The sequence below is a fragment of the Manis pentadactyla genome, chromosome 4 (assembly GCF_030020395.1).
Source record: "Manis pentadactyla isolate mManPen7 chromosome 4, mManPen7.hap1, whole genome shotgun sequence".
Lineage (NCBI taxonomy): Eukaryota > Metazoa > Chordata > Mammalia > Pholidota > Manidae > Manis > Manis pentadactyla.
Window position 1 is genome coordinate 153,444,028 of NC_080022.1, and position 23,790 is coordinate 153,467,817.

General features: G+C 39.2%; 2 protein-coding genes across 8 annotated transcripts in view; one reads left to right on the forward strand and one right to left on the reverse strand.

Annotated features, from left to right (window-relative positions):
- ACACA (acetyl-CoA carboxylase alpha) overlaps window positions 1-23,790 on the forward strand; it is a 305,940-nt gene that overhangs the window by 13,302 nt on the left and 268,848 nt on the right. The window lies entirely within an intron of this gene.
- C4H17orf78 (chromosome 4 C17orf78 homolog) lies at window positions 8,011-21,278 on the reverse strand. Of its 2 annotated transcripts, XM_036911072.2 has the most exons (6): window positions 20,987-21,278; window positions 19,878-19,961; window positions 19,165-19,410; window positions 12,792-12,911; window positions 11,682-11,806; window positions 8,011-11,235 (listed from the first exon to the last, which is right to left on the reverse strand). In XM_036911072.2, exons 1-6 carry the CDS (start codon window positions 21,042-21,044, stop codon window positions 11,032-11,034), a joined length of 837 nt encoding a protein of 278 aa, XP_036766967.1. In that variant the 5' UTR covers window positions 21,045-21,278; the 3' UTR covers window positions 8,011-11,031. The 2 variants fall into 2 exon arrangements, with proteins under 2 accessions (XP_036766967.1, XP_057357236.1); XM_057501253.1 differs by lacking the exons at window positions 11,682-11,806; window positions 12,792-12,911 and having other exon boundaries at window positions 11,147-11,235.

Below are 23,790 nucleotides of genomic sequence, written 5' to 3' on the forward strand. Positions count from 1 at the left end.
GACTACAAAGAAGCTGAAGCACAGAGAGAAAAAAGGATCTCTAGGAATGAAAGAATATTAAGAGAACTGTACAACTAATCCAAATAGAAAAATATTTGCATTATAGGGGTATCAGAAGAAGAAGGGAGAGAAAAAGGGATAGAAAGTGTCCTTGAAGAAATAATTGCTGGAAACTTCCCCAATTTGAGGAAGGAAATAGTCTCTCAGGCCATGGTGCACGGATTTCCCAACACAAGGGACCCAAGGAAGACAACACCAAGACATATAATAATTAAAATGCCAAAGATCAAGGGCAAGGACAGAGTATTAAAAGCAGCTAGAGAGAGAAAAAAAATCACATATAAAGGGAAACCCATCAGGCTATCATCAGACTTCTCAGCAGAAACCTTGCAGGCCAGAAGGGAATGGCATGATATATTTACTGCAATGAAACAAAAGGGCTTCAAACTAAGAATACTCTACCCAGCAAGATTATCACTTAAATTTGGGATTAAACAATTCCCAGATCAGCAAAAATTGAGGAAATTTACCTCCCACAAACCATCTCTACAGTGTATTTTGGAGGGACTGCTGTAGACAGAAGTGCTCCTAAGGCTAAATAGCTGTCACCATAGAAAATAAAACCACAGTAAAGCAAGTAGACCAATTAATTACTAAGCAAATGCAAAATTAAATCACTACCCACAAAGTCAGTCAAGGGATACACAAAGAATACAGAATATGACACCTAATATATAAGAGAGGGGGAGGAAGAAAACAGAAAAGAAAAAAGAACCTTTAGATTGTGTTACAAATGGCATAATAAGTGAGTTAAGTTAGACTGTTAGATAGTAAAGAAGCTTCCCTTGAACCTTTGGTAACCATGAATCTAAAGCCTGCAATGGCAATAAGGACATGTTCATCGATAATCACCCTAAATGTAAATGGTCTGACTGCACCAATAAAAAGACATAGAGTTTCAGAATGGATAAAAAACAAGACCCACCTATGTGCTACCTACAAGGGACTCATTTCAGACCCAAAGACATACACAGACTAAAAGTGAAAGAATGGAAAAAGATATTTCATGCAACTAATAGGGAGAAAAAAGCAGGAGTTGCAGTACCTCTATCAGACAAAATAGACTTCAAAACAAAGAAAGTAGCAAGAGACAAAGAAGGACATTACATAACGATAAAGGGGTCAGTCCAACAAGAGGACATAACCATTGTAAATTACGCACCCAATGTAGGAGCACCTAAATAGGTGAAATAAATATGAACAGAATTAAAGGAGGAAATAGAATGCAATGCATTCATTTTAGGAGACATCAACACATCACTCACTCTAAGGGACAGATTAACCAGACAGAAAATAAGTAAGGAGACAGAGGCACTGAACAACACATTAGAACAGATGAATCTAACAGACCTGTACAGAGCACTCCACCCAAAAGCAGCAGGATACACATTCTGCTCAAGTGCACATGGAACATTTTCCAGAATAGATCACATACTATTTCACAAAAAGCCTCAGTAAATTAAGAAGAATTGAAATTGTACCAACCAGCTTCTCAGACTACTAAAGTATGAAACTAGAAATAAATTATGCAAAGAAAACAAAAAAGCCCACAAACACATGGAGACTTAACATGCTCTTAAATACTCAGTGGATCAGTGATCAAATAAAAACAGAGATCAAGCAGTACATGGAGACAAATGAAAACAACAACTCAACTCCCCAAAATCTTTCAGATGCAGCAAAGGCCATTCTAAGAGGGAAGTATATTGCAATATAGGCTTATCTCAAGAAAGAACAATCCCAGATGAAAAGTCTAAACTCACAATTAATGAAACTAGAAAAAGAAGAACAAATGAGGCCCAAAGTCAGTAGAAGGAAGGATATAAAAGAGATCAGAGCAGAAATAAATAATATTGAAAAGAGTAAAACAATGGACACAAACAATGAAAGCAAGAGCTGGTATACAAAGAGAAAATAAACAAAACAGATAAACCTCTAGCCAGACTTATCAAGAAAAAAAGAGGGTCTATAAAGGAAAAATCACTATGGACACCACAGAAATACAAAAAAATTATTAGGGAATACTATGAAAAATTATATGCTAACAAATTGGATAACCTAGAAGAAATGGACAACTTTCTAGAAAAATACAACCTTCCAAGACTGACCCAGAAAGAAACAGAAAATCTGAACAGACCAATTACCAGCAATGAAATTGAATTGGTAATCAAAAAACTACCTAAGAACAAAATTCCCAGACCAGATGGCTTCACCGCTGAATTTTATCAGACTTTTAGAGAACACCTAATACCCATCCTCCTTAAAGTTTTCCAAAAAGTAGAAGGGAAGGGAATACATCCAAACTCATTCTATGATGCTAGCATTGCTCTAATACTAAAACCAGGCAAAGACACCACAAAAAAAGAAAATTACAGACTGATATCCCTGACAAACATAGATGCAAAAATACTCAACAAAATATTAGCAAACTGAACCCAAGAATGGACTAACAGTTACCAAAGAGAAAGGGACTGGGGAGGATGGGTGGGAAGGGAGGGATAAGGGGATGGGGGAAGAAAGGGGGCATTATGATTAGCATGTATAATGGGGGGAGGGCACGGGGAGGGCAGTGCAACACAGAGAAAACAAGTAGTGATTCTACAGCATCTTACTACGCTGATGGACAGTGACTGAATTGGGGTTTGTCGGGGGGACTTGGTGTTGGGGGGAGTCTAGTAAACATAATGTTCCTCATGTAATTGTAGATTAATAATACCAAAAAAAAATTAGCAAACTAAATTCAAAAATACATAAAAAATATCATCCATCATGATCAAGTGGATTTATTCCAGGGATGCAAGGATGGTACAGTTTTCAAAAATCCATCAAAAAAAAGAACAAAAAAATCACATGATCATCTCCATAGATGCTGAAGAAGCATTTGACAAAATTCAACATCCATTCATGATAAAAATTCTCAACAAAATGGGTATAGAGAGCAAGTACCTCTACATAATATGGGCCATATATGACAAACCCACAACGAACATCATACTTAACAGTGAAAAGGTAAAAGCTTTTCTGCTAAGATCAGGAACAAGACAAGGATGCCCACTTTCCCCACTTTTATTCAACATGGGGTAGTACTGGAGGTCCTAGCCACAGCAATCAGACAGCACAAAGAAATAAAAACCATCCAGATCGATACGGAATAAGTTAAAACTGTCACTGTTTGCAGATGACATGATATTGTACATAAAAAACCTTGAAAAATCCACCTCAAAACTACTAGAAATAATAATTGAATTTAGCAAAGTTGCAGGATACAAAATTAATACACAAAAATATGTCACATTCCTATACACTAATGATGAACTAGCAGAAAGAGAAATCAGGAAAAGAACTCCCATTTACAATTGCATCAAAAATAATCAAGTATCTAGGAATAAACCTAACTAAGGAGGTAAAAGACCTATACCCTGAAAGCTACAAGACACATATGAGAGAAATTAAAGAAGACACCAATAAATGGAAATACATCCTGTGCTCATGGATAGGAAGAATTAATATTGTCAAAATCTCCATCCTGCCTCAAGCAATCTACAAATTCAATGCAATCCCTATCAAAATACCAACAGCATTCCTCAACAAACTTCTAAAATTCATATGGAACCACAAAAGACTCCAAATAGCCAAAGCAATCCTGAGAAGGAAGAACAAAGCTGGGGGGATTACACCCCCTAACTTCAAGGTCTACTACAAAGCCACAGTAATAAAAACAATTTGGTACTGGCACAAGAACAGACCCATATATCAATGGAACAGAATAGAGAGCCCAGATATAAACCTGCACATATATGACCGATTAATATACCATAAAGGAGCCATGGATATACAGTGGGGAAAAGACAGTCTCTTCAACACTGGTACTGGCAAAACTGGAGAGTTGCATGTAAGAGAATGAAACTGGTTTAGTGTCTACCTCTGTACACTGGAAATGGATCAAAGACCTGAATATAAGTCATTAAACCATAAAACTCCTAAAAGAAAACATAGGCAAAAATCTCTTGAATATAAACATGAGCAATTTTTTCCTGAATGCGTATCAGTCAAGGGAAACAAAAGCAAAAATGACCAAATGAGACTACATGAAACTAAAGAGCTTCTGTACAGCAATGGACACCATCCATAGAAGAAAAAGGCATCTTATAGTATGGGAGAATGTATTCTTAAACAACTTATCCAATAAGGGGTTAACATCCAAAATGTGTAAAGAGCTCACCTGCCTCAACACCAAAAAGCAAATAACCCAGTTAAAAAATGGGCAGAGGATCTGAACAAACACTTCTCTAAAGAAGAAATTCAGGTGGCCAACAGGCACATGAAAAGATGCTCCACATCGCTTATTATCAAGGAAATGCAAATTAAAACCACTATGAGATGTCATCTCACACCAGTTAGGATAGCCAACATTGAAAAGACCAGGAAACAAATGTTGGTGAGGATGCAGAGAAAGGGAAACCCTCCTGCACAGTTGGTGGGAATGTAAATTAGTTCAACCATTGTGGAAAGCAATATGGAGGTTCCTCAAAAACTAAAAATAGAAATACCATTTGACCCAGGAATTCTACTCCTAGGAATTTTCCCAAAGAAAACAAGATCCCAGTTCCAAAAAGACATACGCGCCCCTATGTTTATCGCTGCACTATTCACAATAGCCAGAATATGAAAGCAACCTAAGTGTCCATCAGTACATGAATGGATGAAGAAGTGGTACATATACATAAGGGAAAAACAAATCCTCCCATTTGCAACAGCATGAATGGAGCTAGAAGGTATTATGCTCAATGAAATAAGCCAGGTGGAGAGAGCCAAGTACCAAAAGATTTCACTCATTTGTAGAGTTTAACAACAAAGCAAAATTGAAGGAACAAAACAGCAGGAGAGGTACAGACTCCAAGAAGGGATTAGAGGTTACCAAAGGGAAAGGATTGGGAAGGGCAGGTGGGAATGGTGGGAGAAGGGGATTATGGGGCGCTATAATTTGTAATCACAATACAGATAGGTCAGGGGGAAGGCAGTACAGCACAGAGAAGACAGGTAATGACTCTATAGCATCTTAATGCACTGATAGACAGTGATTTCAATGGGAAGGGGTTTGGACTTGATTATATGGGTAAATGTTGAAACCACAATGTTGTTCATGTGAAACCTTCATAAGATTGTATATCAATGATAGTTTAATTTAAAAAAATAAAAGTTACCCATTTTCTTCTGGAAATTCAGTTATGCTAACCTCAGCTGTCCATTAAGTGGTGAGACATTACCAACAACTTTTTTGAGTGTCTACTACGAACTTGGTCCTTTGCTCAATATAGAGTAATATAGAGATACACAAATTAGCTCAGACACTACAAACTTCACGTGTAAGAATGAGGAAGTACACATAAAAAGATAAATGGCAGTTCAAGGCAACATGAGCACCATTGTGTGACCTCTGGAAATGCAATCTTTTCTGAGAATGGAGGGGAAGTGTGGGTGTAGGAGTGGAGAATCAGTGAGGAGGAGGGGCCATAAGAGTGTCAACCTGTCCAGGGCCAAAAAAAAAAAAAGGATTCCTAGCCCCAGTTATAAATACATACAGTAACTCTTCTTTGGAAAATGGCTAATGCTGGACATAAACATAAGAAACGTGCTCTAGGTCAGAATCTAATGGTCAATGTTTAACAAGATTCCAAAATAAGGGTTAGGGGAAGGGGGAGAATGATTAGGCTAGACATCCTTAAATCTCTCTCTGTTGGTAATCCAGAAAAGGAGGGATGCTAATGGCTTGCTCAGGCCTTTCAGAGGTACAGAGAGTTCTAGGTCACTTTGATTTTTGAGATCACAGGTATATCTGAAAAATGAAGAAATAATAAAACAGATATAAAATTTTTGTATATTAGTTTATCTTGAATAAAGTCATTCTTTTAACACATTCACAATTACAACTATTTACCCAATGGAATTCAGCAATACCTTCCAAAGTTTAAATTGTAGGTTTTTGTGAATGTGCTTTCTCTGTCCTAAGCAACTACCTATATTAATCTTTGGCTCTATCAAAAAGTACTGGGGTGATTCAGGTCCTTAAAAAAGGTGGAATGACTTCCAGTGCTCTTACTCTTAAGACTTAAAAAAAAGCACAACTTAATACTTATGCTAACTGAAAATATGGTAGTAAACCATTAGCCAAAAAAGAGAGATAGGTTTAAAACGATGTGTGATCATAGGTCTGATTGCACACCTAAGTGGGCGAGTTGTGAAGGGAAAGTGCCTGAAAGACTGAAGGAAATACCTGGAGATGCTATATGAGACATGAGGTTTGTTGGGACTTAGGTACAGGGAGTCCACGGTTGGCTGGACAAGGTTGCATGCCACTGTTGTGGACAGGAAGGGAACTGTTTAAGTGGGTTGACTAAATGGGGTGAGGAGATAATGATTACCTATGTGCCAGGTTGAGGGACAAAGACTATGTGCTTTGCAAGAAGGGATCATTATTGTGTGATCAGCTCTCCAAGGAGCAAAACCTTGGTCAGAGGGGTCTGCCACCAAATAAAATGTTTTCACAGATAAGGTGGGCCTGGATTTGGCCAGCCCCAGGCCATCAACACACCGTACCTAGCATACTGTCTGAAAGAGGGGGCCATGGGGACGCATGGAACAAAAGGTTACAAGTGGGCAGTGCTTATCCTCACAAATGGTATGATGAGTACTATGTTATTTGTGAAACATATGTCTTTTTATGTGAATGTGTATATGTAATGTCTATAAAGAGACTTATCAGAGTGTTAACAGTTCTTATCTGTGGGAGAAGGATTAAGTACAATTTTTTTCTTTATACTTTCCTGTATTTTCTAAAAGTTGTTATAATGAAAATGTACATTAATCAAAAAACAAATTGTGGGAACTTAATGAGAAGAAATTTGCAATAATAACCTTGCTGGCTTGTCATTTCCCAGAGGAATAATTGGCATTCCATAGAAACAGTGTCTTTTCAACTTAAGCTTATGATTTAGATGACAGGGAGAATTGTGCCCTACTGTGAAGTGATCTGCATACAGAGGTTCACATCCCAAAGTCCATATAGGAGTTCTCCCTTCCCTTCTGCTGTCTTTCCCATTTCCTAGTTTTCAAAGATCCCCACTGGTTTGAGAATATGGGATTCAAAATGACTAACTGATTAGGAAGTCTGAAAATCCTTACAGGGACCATGCTTTGTCAGAGGAAACAACTTGTTCCCAAAGCAAAATAAGTCATTTTTATTCCATTAGTGAATTTCCATAAAGAAAGTCAGTATGAATGTTACCCAAATTACAGTCTTGCAGAAGAATTAATGAGTATGAACTTTGCCACAGGTTTCATCTCCTGGAAAATCTCATGTTTCTGGATTAAAGGACATTCTGTGGTAAATGAGACTGGGAAGGGCAGGGATGAATGTTGGTATCAGTTCTAGTCCAAGAACTTCTAAGTATAGAATGCTTTTGATCATCTTTCTTAGTGGTCTTGGGATCAACCAAACTCTTTCCCGCCTTTTCATGGTCAAACTGAGCCACAGACAGCAGGATAAACTGGAGGTGATGCAAATCAGTGGCAGAGTGCAAGTAATACACTCATTTATCCAAATGGCAGCCCCAGTACTCTGTCTTCTGTACCTACTCTATTTTCAAAACTCCTTCCTTAGAGCACTCAAGGATCTCTAGGGCTTCCTTGAAAATTATCATCTACCATGTTTGTATCTTCTCCAGCTCTTCTAGGCTCAGCTTGAATATTAAGTCAGGGCTTAGGGCAATATCGTTTCCCCTGTTGGTATAGTTTTGAGAATCACTTTTTTGGACAGCACTTGAAGTGAAAGAATGTAGGATACAATTCATATATGGTTTTCACCAGAGAACTGAGAAAACAGAATTACTTAGAAACAGGCACATTTCACCAAAATGAGATATGGTTTCCAGGATTATGAAGAGAAGCAGGACAGCACTCTGTCTTATCCCTTCTGCCGTTCCCTTTTTTACCTAAATGGTGCCTTCAGATTAGCCATTTCCATTTTCTCACCAAACTCTTACTTAAGCAGGTCAGACTTGACCCATACCTATGACTCTGTGAAAAGATCATCATAACCATTTTGCTCTGGAATCCTTGTTCAGAATGTATGCAGCTCACTATTATGGTAGCGTACAATGTCAGATTCATTTTGGGAGTTGTGGATTGTCAGGAGACATCGTCTGGGTCCTTTTGTGTGCAGTCCCCAAGCCCCTTAGGGATGACTCAAGATGAGTACTTTTGGAATACTTATGGTCATGTTCTCTTTACCAGTGTGTGGGTAGCTACATGTAGTGGCAGGGGCTAACTCATAAAATGCTATGAACATTTGCCTGGGAAAATAGAAACCCCAAACCAAGTCATTTGAGAGCCAGGGAGCATGAAACAGCTTTAAGTGTTAACAGAGGAGCCAAGGAACTATGCCACACTAATGGCTGCTTTGCCCAGTTCCTTGGAGGCTGTCAAAGAGAGCCTTTTGTCAAAAAGAGCAATACATTCATTCCTAGTGCTTAGAGGGAAGACCTTTTGTTTTCATCAGATGGATGAAAAGATATCTGTTTTTGGGGGGAAGTACAAAGTGCATCTCAGAGGCCTGTGGCTAAGTCAAAAGCAGTAGTATGAAGTGACTGCTCCCCCTTTGTTGGCCTGGCATTACTGTTTGATTGTAATACCCCTGCTGAAGATATGTGTGTAAAATTGGCAGGAATTTGCCCATATGGATTAATAATAGGGAGAAGAGAGTGTAGTATCCTTCATTCAATGTGTGAAGCAGAGCAGAACTTTTCAGAAGTATGTCTCCTGGACAATAGTGATCTCCACAGCTTTCTTTGGGCTTGATGGGTTGGGAGTATCTTGTTCAACCTAGAGATTGAAAGAACATAAGAAAGATAAAGGAGAATGGCAATGGGCATCTCTTCATATAGCACCAAAGAGATAGTTTGGTATAAAACCTTATATAATTCCAAGTACTCATCATTTTGCCTCTGTTACCAAATAATTAATAGGAAAATTTACTGTGCTTACATAGTGAATCTGTGGCATCTTGCTGCACTGATGGACAGTGACTGCATTGGGGTATGGGTGGGGACTTGATAATATGGGTAAATGTGGTAACCACATTGTTTTTTCATGTGAAACCTTCATAAGAGTATATATCAATCATACCTTAATACAAAATTAAAAAAATAAAGGCCTCTTAGCCTGTAAGAGATGCCTTCTTTGTTCTGCTGGCCAGAGCAAAGGGGTCCCTCTCAAGTTTAGCGATAAACCTGCTTGAAATGTTGAAAAAAAAACAAAAAGAAAGAAAAGTTACTGTGCTTACACTGAGAGTGTCAGCAGGGTGCATTTCTGAATGAGAACCTGCAATTGGTCAGAAGCTATAACCCACTAGCAAAGAGGCCATCTACTCCATGCTTGAGTGGTTTGCCTTGAATGGAAAAGGCCCTGGGTGTGCAGCTATTTTGGATCCCAGGGATTCTGCTTCATCCCTTGACTCAGGCCCAAACAGTCTCAGGTTTGCAAAGAGACAGAGATCTGGGCCTATATAGGTCAAATATTCTTTACTAGTCCCATTCCACTCTCACTACATCTGATTCCATGTCTCATATGACTTTGTATGTACTTTCTAGATGCTTATCTGTTATGAATATAGATTGTACATCTCTTGAAGGCAGAGAACTTGGCACATAGAAGGACTTTAGTGAAGTTTTGTGGAATAGGTAAATTAACTAATAAATCCAATGTAGGAATTAAAAGACCTGGATTTTAGTTCTGCCAGCCATGTGATCTTGGGAAAGTCACATACCTCTCTGAACCTCAGATTAAGTATCAATAAATGATACCTGGTTTTTATATCTCAGAGCTGTTGTGAGTCTCAACTGAAGTAATGTCTGTGAAATTGCTTACTATCATTTTTATTAATTCCTTTATCATGAGTAGCTTTTTGTTCATGGGAGAAATTCAGAGGTGGTACTACATGGATACCTCTAATTCTAGATTAGACTTTTTAGTTCCCTTCAGGCCTATTTCTCCCTTTGGTCAGTAGAAATGATAATGCAGATTGGGGTAAAGAACTAAAAATATATCATATGATAAAATCATGCTGATATACATGGGCTTCTTATCCAATATTAGCAGAAACTAGATTATAGAAAATATTAACCTAGACCAGAGATGACAAATAAATTGGCATCAGAAACTGAAGGCACTATGCTAAAAGATTCTGATACCATGCCTGGGTGGAAAGAATGCTGTGCTTGTTTTTAAAAATTGAGATATAATTTACATAAAACATTGTGTACATTTATTTGATACATTTATATATATTGCAATATTATTTTCACCGAAGTACCACAAGTAGCTAATACCTCTATCACTTCATATATTTATTATTCCTTTTTTGTGGTGAGGACATTTAAGATCAAGTCTCTTAGCAATTATGAATTATATTATACAGTATTGTTGACTATAATCACTGTGCTGTGTATTAGAGATCTAGAACTTACTATCTTCTAGTTGTACTGTGCTTGGTTATTGGTATGTGCAGTCAACATAGATTAAAGAGTGGCAGCATGTATAACATTCTGGACTAGGCAGTCTTTGAGACCCAGTCTCAATGTTGTAATTCTACAAAAGTGGATACCTTCTTTAATTTTTTAAAGTATTGGAGACCTTGTCTCTTTGCCTTAGTGAGTATTTCTAGTATTTAATACTAGAAATCGATTCAAAGGCTGAGTTCACTTCTGCTGGGGAAATTGGATTTAAAGTAGCTCTGCTGAACTGGTGGTCTGGTGTCTATTTTAGAGCAAAAGGGAAATAGGAACTTATAATCCTGGGGTTCAGAAATAGTCTTTTCAATAAATGCTCTATTGTGTTATGACTGAATGGATCTTAAGAAAACAGCAATATAAATACCTATTTCCTGACATGTAAAAGAATTAGGCACATTTGCTTTTAACTTAAGCAGCTCCCTGTGTCCCTGTACTTATATGTTAACCTCATTTCTCCAAGCAAAAGACAGACCATACAGAGAACACTTTCCTTTTTGTGCTGAGAGTCAAGCTGGGATTCAGCTGCCCCAGGTTGCTGGTCTTCCTTCCTTTTCATTCTCCACAACCTTTGGCATTGGCATCGCTCTTTGGCACCCTGACATTGACTCTGAAGGGAGAAAGTGACTGATGTCACTTCAGGTGGCTGGCATGCATTTGATTATCTTCCAAACCTCGTGTCAGGCTATTTAAGGAAAATCTGTTCCAAAGGATATTCAGTCTTATTGGATCTATCCTCCCCAGAGTATGTCCAAGTACAGTAGAGGAAAAGAACTTGTGTTTAGCAGGCATGTCCTATATGCCAGGCACCTTTCACACAGGCTCTTAATTAATCTTCCAAAACATCATAAAAGGCAAATATCATTAGTCTCATTTTACAGACTTGGCAACTGAAGTTGGAGAAGTCAAGCAACTTTCTCTAAGCCACTCAGCTAGTGAGTATGAATGGCAGGTCTGCCCAAATTTTATGCTTTTCTCATTATGCCAACCTGCCCATGGAATTGAAGGAAGTCTTCATTGGTTAAGTCCAGGGACCCAATATATCAGCAAACTTACAGGACATGGGACTTCAAAAATGACAAACACTATAATGGTAACTCCACTGAGCAACAGGGTGACAGCAATCAGAAATTTGACCACAATGCTCCATTTCTGCCTCTTCTCTAGGTTCTCATCTGTGTCTAAAAAGAGGGAGGGGAGTATAAGAGGGAAAAGAGAGAATTTGAGAGAGGGAAGAGATCAATCCTTTGACTTGAAAGTCTGGCTCACAGAACTAACGGGCACAGCCTGATTCAGAGGCAGAGGTTGAATTTCTAATTCATACTCAGAGTTAGAAGTGGGGTGGGCATCATAGGCTCTGCTTTAATAACCTTCACAGCCTCTTAGTGAGTCATCTTCCCTGGGATTTGGGATTCTTGCACTGATATCAGGGGAGGAAAGGGGGTGCATGCATAAGGATGCATCTTTCACCAGCAGCCCTCTTAGGGTCTCTACCCTTGTGCTTCTACAGGCACACTGTATGGGATTAGAAAATCACCTTTCCTATGATCCTCTTAGCTTCAGTGGAGCATAGGAGGAACAAAGGTGAACTGGCTTTGCTTTGGAATCATAAGCCCAGTTGGGAAAAATGGCTCTATATGCAGCTTGTTATTACTGATCTCATGTGTACTTTTCTTGTGTTGGAACTGGGATCTAACCCAAAGTGGAATCTTACATAATTTGAGTTCTGGCCATGTTAGGGAGGCTATTTCCAAAAACAGTGCAGATGAAAACATGCATTTTGTTGTTGTCATCGCTGCAGTGATTGCTTAGTGTTGAAATGTCACCTATCTGTACGTGCAATAGCTGGAATCACCTACCACAGGAATACAGTTTGTTCCGTGCTCAAGTCTCGCTACCAGGTGAGCTTATTTGTGTGGAGGTAAAGGATTATTAATAGTGTAAAACCACAAACATTCTGGGACCTTATTTATAGAGAAGCTGATTTTTTCTCCTAAGAAATTGAGTGATTTTCTAATATAGACTCACTAACTTATCAACCTCCAGGAAAACTTTGGGAAACCCAGACTAATGTTGGGGCTAAAAATGTTTATTTTTCCTTCTGTTGTCTCACCCCCATTTATCCTGTACTTGGTTGTTTCAAAGAGCTAGAAAAATCATAAATACTTGTAGTTTTGTCTCCTTCTTTATTCCCAGGAGTTACGGAGGTCGTAGCAGTGGGAAAATTCTCTGATGCAGCCCATGTCACTGGATAGACCTTACAATGGGAGATCCCTGGTAAAAAGGCTATAAAACAAGAAAGAAACAATGAAAAGACAACTGAGAAAACTTCATACTGCCTTTTATTTTACCTGGCAAAATTCCAGCTCTACCCAGCTGTTGGTAAACGTCCAATGTGGCCCCATTGATCTGTCCATAGGTTTAGGGTGTGGGCACAAAATAACGCCAAGAATAAATGAGTATAAAGATACTAATAAGAGATATGGATTAAATCCCCTTGGGACCTTTGACTACTTTAGAGTCAGAGTGAAGGAGTCCACCATATCTTGTTTGCCTATCATTCTTAAGGCTATAATGATAATAAGGATGGAGGGTGTAACATGGTTGAAAGTTTCCTTCTTTAAAAAAGGTGGCTCCAAAGTCCACAGAAGAATGTGAAATATCGTAATTTGCCTTAATGACTGATGAAAGTCAGTCTAGTAGAGTCTAAGTAAAGTCTAAGTCAACTACTTCAAGAAAGGATAGGGGAGAGTCGGGGTAGAGGGAAGAAGGAAAGGCCACCAAGATTCATGCACTTCTCAAGTTCATTCATTCAACAGATAGTTATAAATGAATATCTATTATGTGCCATTACTGCTTCAGTACTTTGGGTATATCAGTTGGCTCTATTCTAGCAAGGGAACAAGCAAAGGGGAAGGAGAGTTGCGGGGTGAGGGAACAAGGGGAAGCAGACAACAATAAGTACAGTAAATTTTATGGCATGTTTGAAGGGGATAAGTGCTGCTAAAAAAAAAAAATTAAAATAGAACAAGGTAAGGGAGCAGTCTGGGGGTGTCGGTAGGCATGGTTAGGTAACCTGCCATATAGGCTGGTGTCCTTGAGAAGGTGAGAATTGATCCAAGATTTGAAAGAATGGAGAGATTAGCCATGCAGATGCTTGGGGAAACTGGATCCAAGATTCGAAAGAACTGGAGAGATTAGCCATGCAGATGCTTGGGGAAACTGCAGTCGGGACAGATGGCACAGCAAGAATAAATATCCTGAGGCAGAGTGCCTGGCATGCTGTAGTTACAGAGGAAGAACAAGAGGCCAGTGAGACTGGAGTGGAGGGAGCAAGGGCAACAGCCATAGGAAATGAGAAAATTTCTAAAGGAACTGGCCCATATCACTTAGGGCCTTGCAGGCTAGTTTAGGGGCTTTGGTTTTTATTCTGACTGAAATGGGGATCTATTGCAAGGTTTTGAACAGAGTGACAGGATAGCTTTGGGATTTTTTGTTTTTTTTAATTTTTTAGTTTTGATATCATTAACGTACAATTACTTGAACAACATTATGGTTACTAGACTCCCCCCATTATCAAGTCCCCCACACATACCCCATTACAGTCACTGTCCATCAGCGTAGAAAGATGCTATAGAATCATTACTTGTCTTCTCTGTGTACACTGCCTTTCCCATGTCCTGCCCCCCCCACATTATGTGTGCTAATCATATGTCCCATTTTCCCCCTTATCCCTCCCTTCCCACCCACCCTCCCCAGTCCCTTTCCCCTTGGTAACTGTTAATCCATTCTTGGGTTCTGTGAGTCTGTTGTTGTTTTGTTCCTTCAGTTTTTTCTTTGTTTTTATACTCCACAGATAAGTGAAATCATTTGATACTTGTCTATCTCTGCCTGACTTATATCACTGAGCATAATACCCTCTAGCTCCATTCATGTTGTTGCAAATGGTAGGATTTGTTTTCTTCTTATGGCTGAATAATATTCCATTGTGTGTATGTACCACATCTTCTTTATCCATTCATCTACTGATGGACACTTAGGTTGCTTCCATTTCTTGGCTATTGTAAATAGTGCTGCGATAAACATAGGGGTACATATGTCTTTTTCTAACTGGGCTGCTGCATTCTTAGGGTAAATTCCCAGGAGTGGAATTCCTGGGTCAAATGGTATTTCTATTTTGAGTTTTTTGAGGAACCTCCATACTGCTTTCCACAATGGTTGAACTAGTTTACATTCCCACCAGCAGTGTAGGAAGGTTCCCCTTTCTCCACATCCTCACCAACATTTGTTGTTGTTTGTCTTTTGGGTGGTAGCCATCCTTACTGGTGTGAGGTGATATCTCATTGGTGGTTTTAATTTGCATTTCTCTGATCATTGCGATGTGGAGCATCCTTTCATGTGCCTGTTGGCCATCTGAATTTCTTCTTTGGAGAAGTGTCTGTTCAGATCCTCTGCCCATTTTTTTAATTGGCTTACTTGCTTTTTGTTTGTTGAGGTGCGTGAGCTCTTTATATAATTTGGATGTCAACCCCTTATCAGATATGTCATTTATTAATATATTCTCCCATACTGTAGGATGTCTTTTTATTCTACTGATGGTATCCTTTGCTGTATGGAATATTTTTAGTTTGATATAGTCCCACTTGTTCATTTTTGCTTTTGTTTCCCTTGCCTGGGAGATATATTCATGAAGAAGCCACAGTAATCAAGACAATTTGGTACTGGCACAAGAACAGACCCACAGACCAGTGGAACAGAACAGAGAATCCAGATATTAACCCAAACATATATGGTCAATTAATATATGATAAAGGAGCCATGGACATACAGTGGGGAAATGACAGCCTCTTCAATAGCTGGTGTTGGCAAAACTGGACAGCTACATGTAAGAGAATGAAACTGGATCACTGTCTAACCCCATACACAAAAGTAAATTTGAAATGGATCAAAGAACTGAATGTAAGTCATGAAACCATAACACTCTTAGAAAAAACCATAGGCAAAAATCTCTTGGACATAAACATGAGTGACTTCTTCATGAACATATCTCCCCGGGCAAGGGAAACAAAAGCAAAAATGAACAAGTGGGACTATATCAAGCTGAAAAGCTTCTGTACAGCAAAGGACACCACCAATAGAACAAAAAGACATCCTACAGTATGGGAGAATATTCATAAATGACATATCCGATAAAGGGTTGACATCCAAAATATATAAAGAGCTCATGCACCTCAACAAACAGAAAGCAAATAATCCAATTAAAAAATGGGCAGAGCTGAACAGACAGTTCTCCAAAGAGGAAATTCGGATGGCCAACAGACACATGAAAAGATGCTCCACATCGCTTGTCATCAGAGAAATGCAAATTAAAACCACAATGAGATATCACCTCACACCAGTAAGGATGGCCACCATCCGAAAGACAAACAACAACAAATGTTGGCGAGGTTGTGGAGAAAGGGGAACCCTCCTACGCTGCTGGTGGGAATGTAAATTAGTTCAACCATTGTGGAAAGCAGTATGGAGGTTCCTCAAAATGCTCAAAATAGACTTAACATTTGACCCAGGAATTCCACTTCTAGGAATTTACCCTAAGAATGCAGCACTCCAGTTTGTAAAAGACAGATGCACTCCTATGTTTATCGCAGCACTGTTTACAATAGCCAAGAAATGGAAGCAACCTAAGTGTCCATCAGTAGATGAATGGATAAAGAAGATGTGGTACATACACACAATGGAATATTATTTAGTCATAAGAAGAAAACAAATCCCACAATTGGCAACAACATGGATGGAGAGAGAGGGTATTATGCTCAGTCAAATAAGCCAAGTGGAGAAAGAAAATACCAAATGATTTCACTCATCTGTGGAATATAAGAAGAAAGGAAAAACTGAAGGAACAAAACAGCAGTAGAATCACAGAACCCAAGAATGGACTAACAGTTACCAAAGGGAAAGAGACTGGAGAGAATGGGAGGGTAGGGAGGGATAAAGGCGGGGAGGAAGAAAGGGGGTATTACAATTAGGATGTATAATGTGGGGGGTTGGGGAAAGGGGAGGGCTGTGCAACACAGAAGACAAGTAGTGATTCTACAACATCTTAGTATACTGATGGACAGTGACTGTAACGGGGTTTCTGGCGGGGACTTGGTGTAGGGGAGAGCCTAGTAAACATAATGTTCTTCATGTAATTGTAGATTAATGATAACAACAACAATAAAAAGTTATACCTAAGAGAATGTATCTGTCAAATGGATCAGAAAGGACATTTTTCCCTTCTAGATACCCCATTCTAAGCATATACATTCTTGTGAAACCTAATGCATAATTGGAAAGTTTCTTGATTGGTACAGAATCTGAGCAATAGTAACTAGGTGGTTTAGACTGTACCATAAGTGATAAAGAACTAATGATTCATTTTCTCCACCAGAAAGAAATTACAGAATATTTATAATAGAGGATTTTTTCCCATGGCCAAATTCCTTAAAGAGTAACAAATAGTCCCCATATTATATTTTTCTACATTCCATGTTGTCCCACATCTCCTGTTATAGATTTGTTACAATCCATCATCCTTACAGTTTCAAATTCCTACTTTGTTCTGGGGACATTTCTATGAACTGTCTTCTTGCTGTTTCTGGGACATCCTCCCATGCAGGCTGATGTCACCAATAGTGTGCTAACTTCAGAAGGTATCTCTTTTATGACCTAGTTATTTGAACATTCACTTAATTTTTATTTCTGCTCTACTTGGATTCTATCACCACCTTGTACTTAATGTAATTTTAAGTTCCGAATAGGCAATTTCAACTTAGACATGAGGTGATAATTCAAAAGTCTATTTCATAAGTTGGTTGTTTGGAACTTATTATTAGAAATGTATTGTGAATGATGATGGGGTCCCCAAACTGACACACCCAATATCCATTTAGTTTCTTTTCATGGCTTAAATATTACAGGGTATTAGCTTAAATTCTGCATGTGGGAACCAGTCACATGTCATGAAGGAAGGAGGCAGAAAGTCTTCTTCCCTCCCTCCCTTGGGCCCTATGCTGGCCTGAGACAAATTTTTGAATTAGGTCCAGTGGTCTTTGGCATCTCTCTTCTCCCTTAATCTTCCAGTTTTCCTTGTCCCAAGTTTCTAAGAACTTGTGTCCTTAATTGCCCTGAGTCTTGCAATGCATAGCACTATATCCAAGAAAGATCTACCCTGTGCAGCGTGCTCTAGACTCCAAAATGAGTTAAGTTTACTATTACCCATCACACCTGCCATTGACTCAAAGGTGGGTGTCACAGGTTAGGAGGAAAACGGTCTGTTGAATTACCTTACATTCATACTGAGTGACTGAAAGCCCTCAAACACTGTCTGAGGCTTTTACATTTTTAAGTTTTTTTTCCCACACAGATTATCATCATGTGAACTTTAGAAAGTACAACAAAGGGAATTAAAACATTCATGTTATGTGAGGATATTTAATTTACTGTATCTAGGCTACATCCCAAGAACCTATCCACTTATTTCCTCATCTCTATCCTCTAAACAGACTGTAGTTTTTAAAAGTTTTTTTTCATTATTCTGTTGTGAACCCCCAGTTTCTCTCAATGTGTCCAGTCTTATTTTTTGAGCAGTGTAGCAGTAGTGTCTAGGGGGCTGCCTGTATGTAAAGGGGAACTGCCGGTCCCAGTTTATTGATCCCTAACTACTTAACAAAAAGAATCGATGGGAGAAGGAAAGGAGGTGGAAGCAGAGAGACAGAAGGCTGAGGTCAAAAGCCATTGCCCAGCAACTGTTGGGGAGCAGGCAGGGGTAGGGGTGCAAAGTGGAATAAGAGCTATGGAGGGTGTTTTAGCAATATCTATCAAACTTTTAATGCAGCAGTCCTTCTTGGAATTTATCCAGTTGATGAAGAAGAATGTATAAGGTCATCGCTTGCAACATTGTGTTTGCAAAAGATGGGATTCAACGAAAATATCCATCAATAGGGAACTGGTGAAATACATTATAATGTAGGCATAAGATGGAATACTTTACAAGTGTTTAAAGGAATGAGACATTTATATTAATATGAAGCAACCTGTAACATACAATATTAAGTAGAAAAAAAGCAATGTACAGAACAGCTTGTATGCTATGCTACCATTTATGTTTTTAAAATACGTATACCCATACATGCTTAGAGTAGGAAGGGCAATTCAGTAAGTTGGTAATAGTAGTTCCCTCAGGGATAGAGAACTGGAGGATTGAGAGATTGGAGTAGGAAGGAGACTAACTTTTCACTCCAAATCTATGCCGTGTGCATTCAAAATAAAAGTCAAATAACTATTTTCAAAAGAAAACCCATAAGAAATGGGGATAATAGAAAAATTACAGCATAGCAGGAGTAGAAGGGATCAGAAAATCAAGTCTCAGAGGACACAGATTCGCCCAAGGAGAGGGTAACCCATTTCTTTGAGGCTTTAGCTGCTACTAAGCTCCACTTGCCTTCAAGGATGTCAACTACAAGTCAGTGCCTCCCTGTGTCTCATTTTACAGTCTCACCTTTGCCTGATAGAAGGGATCCAGTCTGAAACTTGGATGTGGGGACTAGACGACAGTTTGGGGAGGCAGTTCTTTTTCTTCGGGGAACAGCAATGATTCTCAGGTTCTTCAGAGTGTGCTTGACCTTTGGCCTTTTCTCCGAATACACGAGGTTGACTTTCACTTTGCTCCCAGAGCCCAGGCACTGCAGGGTAGCCACGGTCTGATTTTGAATGAATGTGGACCTTTTGGCTTCTTCCTGAGCTTCTGAAAGGAGAAAAGCCAGATGGAAAAATGAAGCTGGCTCTTAATCTGAATGGTGTGCAGCTAAACCACTTTCCACTGATGACCCCTGTTAAACCCCACAGCTATACTTCTCTTTTCAGCTAACTTCTTCCACAGTATATGTTTATGTTATTAAATATACAAGCCCTGCCTTTTCTTCTTTCTGCCATGGGTCCCATGAAGACAGGTGACTGCAATAAATCCAGCTCAGAGAATTGCCTATAAGTTGTTTTCTCTAATGAGCTGCCTCCTCCTTCTTCAACCCCATCTGTTTGATTTATATAGCCATGCCTTAGGTAATAATAGTTAATTTTAAAGTTGGTTTCCAAAAAGCCTCTTGAAGGGATACGTATCTTTAAAATACGATATTTGAGATCTGGGCTAGAAATTGGGGAGACAAAACTTTCTTGTATGGCAAAGTGATTTTTCAGGAAGTATCTGTTCCCTACCTTGCATTAGAACATTCCCGATGCTTCTCACTTCCTTTGGGAAAAGCCTAGGCAGCGCCACTTGGCAGCTGCTATCTCTGAATTCTGAAAGAAAAAAAGAAAGGTCAGGATTTACTGGCTACTAGCCCTTTAGAATTCTGGGCACTGGAGAGGAAGATACAAAAGAATGCAATTCCTTCTCATAAAACTTGAAATTGGAGAGATCGAACACTCCCCAAAAGAGACTTCAAAATATAAACAAGTAGGACTTAGCCTAGTGTAAGGAAAACTGCGTACCAATCTATTACCCTAAGGGGGAAAAAAGGTGAAATAGAGTTAAGTGAAGTTAACTAATTAATGAAAGACTGACCAACCCCTTCCTTCAGACACTGCTTAACTCTTTTCCATTCTGTTCTCTCTGCCTTCTTGTATTAAAACTTTGTAAGTTTGTTAACTGTAAATTTGGACAAGGTAACCTCTACTGTTACCATAGAACTGTAAGTCATAGTTATTTATGCTTTTGACACATAATGCACAGGGTGTTGTTTTTCCATCTGTTAAATTTGTTACTGCTACACTTTGTGCTGCTTTGCCTTAGCTCTAATTAGCTAATTTTAGAGAGAAAATATAATTTAGGACACTGAAAAACCATGTTTTAAACGAACATTATCAAAAATCAGTGAATGGTGCCATTTTACCCCCCACCATCCTCCTCAGATCTCCCGCCTCAAGAGCATCCCCATCTATGTGGATATACCACCACTTTGGAAAAGGAAAACAGCATCTTATGAAGGTTATGAATTTGGAAGTCTTAGGTGATGGCAATACTGAAATTGTCACAGCACCCTCTAATAAAGAAGCCACTAACAGCAACAGGATTCTTAGTGTTAGTGACATGAACAAGATGGAAGAAGGCAGCACATCCTCTGAAGACTTCACACCATGAAACAGCTATCTCTCTGGGTTGAATAAATTGCAGCCTTGCTTAGAGGCAAGAGAATACATGGGATGACTGGAAAGCATGACCTAGGGAGTATTGGCTGTATCTCTGTCTGGCAGAATAGACCCCCAAACATTTTATAGGCCTCTCTCTGTATTTTTCCAGGAAATTAAGCTAAGGAAGTTCTTACCTTTCTTGTTGGCATCAGAGGATGTAATGATTAAGCTGAAAACCAAGATGGTATCCATGTTAGTTTGAGCCCATGCTCTTTGTAGAGACGCTATGCTGTTGATCTGTGACAGCCCCTTATAATCTTGTCACTAAGTACTTTCACTGCCTGGAAACCAAGTTTTACCCTGGGAGAATCTGGCTCCACCCTAGTTATTTTGCCCCATTCCCTGAAGACCCAGGAATAAAGCTGATTGGAGAGAGAACCAAATCTGCTTGTTAATGATTGACTCAAAACGTCTTCCCCTAACTTCATTGCTGGTACTGTCATAAAGAATTTTAATCACCTACAGCTTTCCCTAGAAAGAAGGGCATAAACACCCAGTGATATGCATTATAAATACTTGCAGATAGACACGTAGCCATTCACATTCATGCTCATTGACACAGTCATGTAGATTTATATGCTGACATAAATGATACAGAGATTTCTGTTAAGGAAACTGATTTATTGAATAGAGCAGGAAGCTAGGACAGAATTAGTTACTGAATGAGTCAGTGGGGAGAGCACTGTGCTAGGGATCAGCAGAATTGGGTTCTATCTTTTAATAAAGAGTATATATCTAATGTAATACTTTGTAGGCTTTGTGATAGCATAGGTAGGTGGATCATAAAGCAGAAATGAAGATCTATCCAGATCCTGTGCAGTCTTTCTACCCACTGCAAGTGTACTTCATTGGAGCCAACATAGGTTTGGCTGTGTATAAGAAGGTTCTGGAAGCTGACACTCTGAATGATAGGGATGTGAACATAGCTTGATTTAAGGGACTCTTTCAAGAGGGAGTTCATGAGAGTTGCATCAAATCATAATTTAAATATTACCCTGCTTCCTGACATTTTAATTCAGGTTGAAATCTGGCTATCTTGAGCATCAAGGGAAATCTTCTGGGGAAACAGAAAGGAAAGAGATATCACTGAAAGGCAACATGCTGCCTGAAATGTGGAAGGAGGAGAGGAAGTGCTTAATGTTCAGCCACAATGCCTTTCTCTCTTTAATTCCGGGCTTACTCTGCCAGACACTGTTCTAGCAGTGAGCAAGACCAAGTGTGTGTTCGCATGAAATGATGGGAAGCAGAAAACAAACATGGTTAAAAAATCAAGTGGTGCAGAGAGCTAATAATAAACAGTATACAAATGCATATATAAGGTAATTATAGATTATGACAGTTGTAAATCAACAAAAGGGTGATGAAGTGAAGGATTACTGGCAGAGGCCACTTTAAGTAAGGTACTCAGAGAAGAGTTCTCTAAGGAGCTCATATCCGAGTTAAGAAAACTAGGAGAGAGGATGGCATAGAAGCCAATAAAGGAGAGTATTTCAAGGAAAGAATAGGTTAGCCAAATTCTGAGAGATTGCATATAATAAAGACAGACTACTCATTGGATTTGACAGTTTTGTAAGAGCAGTTAAAGCAGAGTGGTGAAGTAGGAGAGGGCTGAGAGGGAACTGGAGGTGAAAAAGTGTAGATAACTTTTCCAAGACGTTTTGCTATGGAAGAGAGCAGAGACATGAGACCACCGAGTAGAGGGAACACACGGGCCTCAAATTTTGTTGGCAGCACTGTCTTGTTCCGTTTCCCTGTTGCAGTTGGCCCGATTGCTCTAGCAGGCAAGGTAAGTAGGGCAGCATGAAGGGGCTCGGTTACCTTCCCTGGGTCTCAGGGTTTTTGCTTAGTATTTCCTTAGCATGATTCTCTGCTCCCTAATGGTATCAGACACTTCCTCCCTGTCACTCTATTTGAAATATTCTGTAGATTAGTTCCTGGATGCCACGTCATTGTGCCACCTTGGAGCAGGGCTTGGAAACGGTCTGAGGGCTCGCTATTCTCATTCTATGCCACAAGGTGGCAGAAGAGCTCACTCTTCCCAAGAGAGACCTTGTGCTTGGACAAAGGTAAAATGGGAGTTTCCATTGATCATTTCTCAGACCATTCCCTTCTTGTGTGCGTCTCAGAGGCCCCAAAAGAAAGCCTGCATGCTCAAGAAGCCATACGGAAGGGTAGAGAGAAGCGGGAGAGCTGCATTTATGAGCCAAAATACCTAGCAGTAGAAAGATAGACCCAGAACTATTTCTCTACTACCAGATATTTTGACTGGTTTTAGAAGGGTTTGAAATATTTGTGGAGGAGAGGCTGTCTCTCCTGATTTCCTTTTCTCAAAGCAAAAACTTGTTATTTAGAAGGGAAAAAGGCTATAACATAGGTGAGTTTATAACGTGCAGATGAGAGATGTGACTCTTGAAGACAGTAGGGAAGTAGAACTGAATGGATTAACCAGGGTGAGGCTATGGGAGGAGCACTTGGCAGGAAACCAGGAGGTTTACCTAGGTTCTGGATTAGGCTCTGTAACTGAATCTCTTTGAGCAAGTCACTTACCTTCTCTGGCCTCTGTTTTGGTGTCTTTAATGAGATGGTTAAAATGGTTTCGAAGGCCTCTTCTAGCTCTAAAATTATTATCTTAATCCCACATTCTGCTACTCTTTCTTTAAGGGTGTGCTTTTTGTTTGTTATGACTTAATTTAAATTACTTTATTGTGGACTATATCATACATAAGAAGAGTATATAGAACATACATATTTTACTTTTTATTTTGGTATCATTAATATACAATTACATGAGCAACATTATATTTACTAGACTCCCCCCATCATCAAGTCCCCACCACATAACCCATTACAGTCACTGTCAATCAGCTGTAGAATCATTACTTGTCTTCTCTGTGTTGTACTGCCTTCCCCGTGACCCCCACCTACATTATGTAACTGT

Excerpts from the sequence above, each read along its gene's own strand:
- C4H17orf78 (XM_036911072.2), bottom strand. The coding sequence starts at position 21,044 with ATGGATACCATCTTGGTTTTCAGCTTAATCATTACATCCTCTGATGCC. Across the intron at positions 19,962-20,986 it reads CTCTGATGCCAACAAGAAAG|AATTCAGAGATAGCAGCTGC; the intron begins GTAAGAACTTCC and ends TTTTTCTTTCAG. Across the intron at positions 19,411-19,877 it reads CGGGAATGTTCTAATGCAAG|AAGCTCAGGAAGAAGCCAAA; the intron begins GTAGGGAACAGA and ends TTCTCCTTTCAG.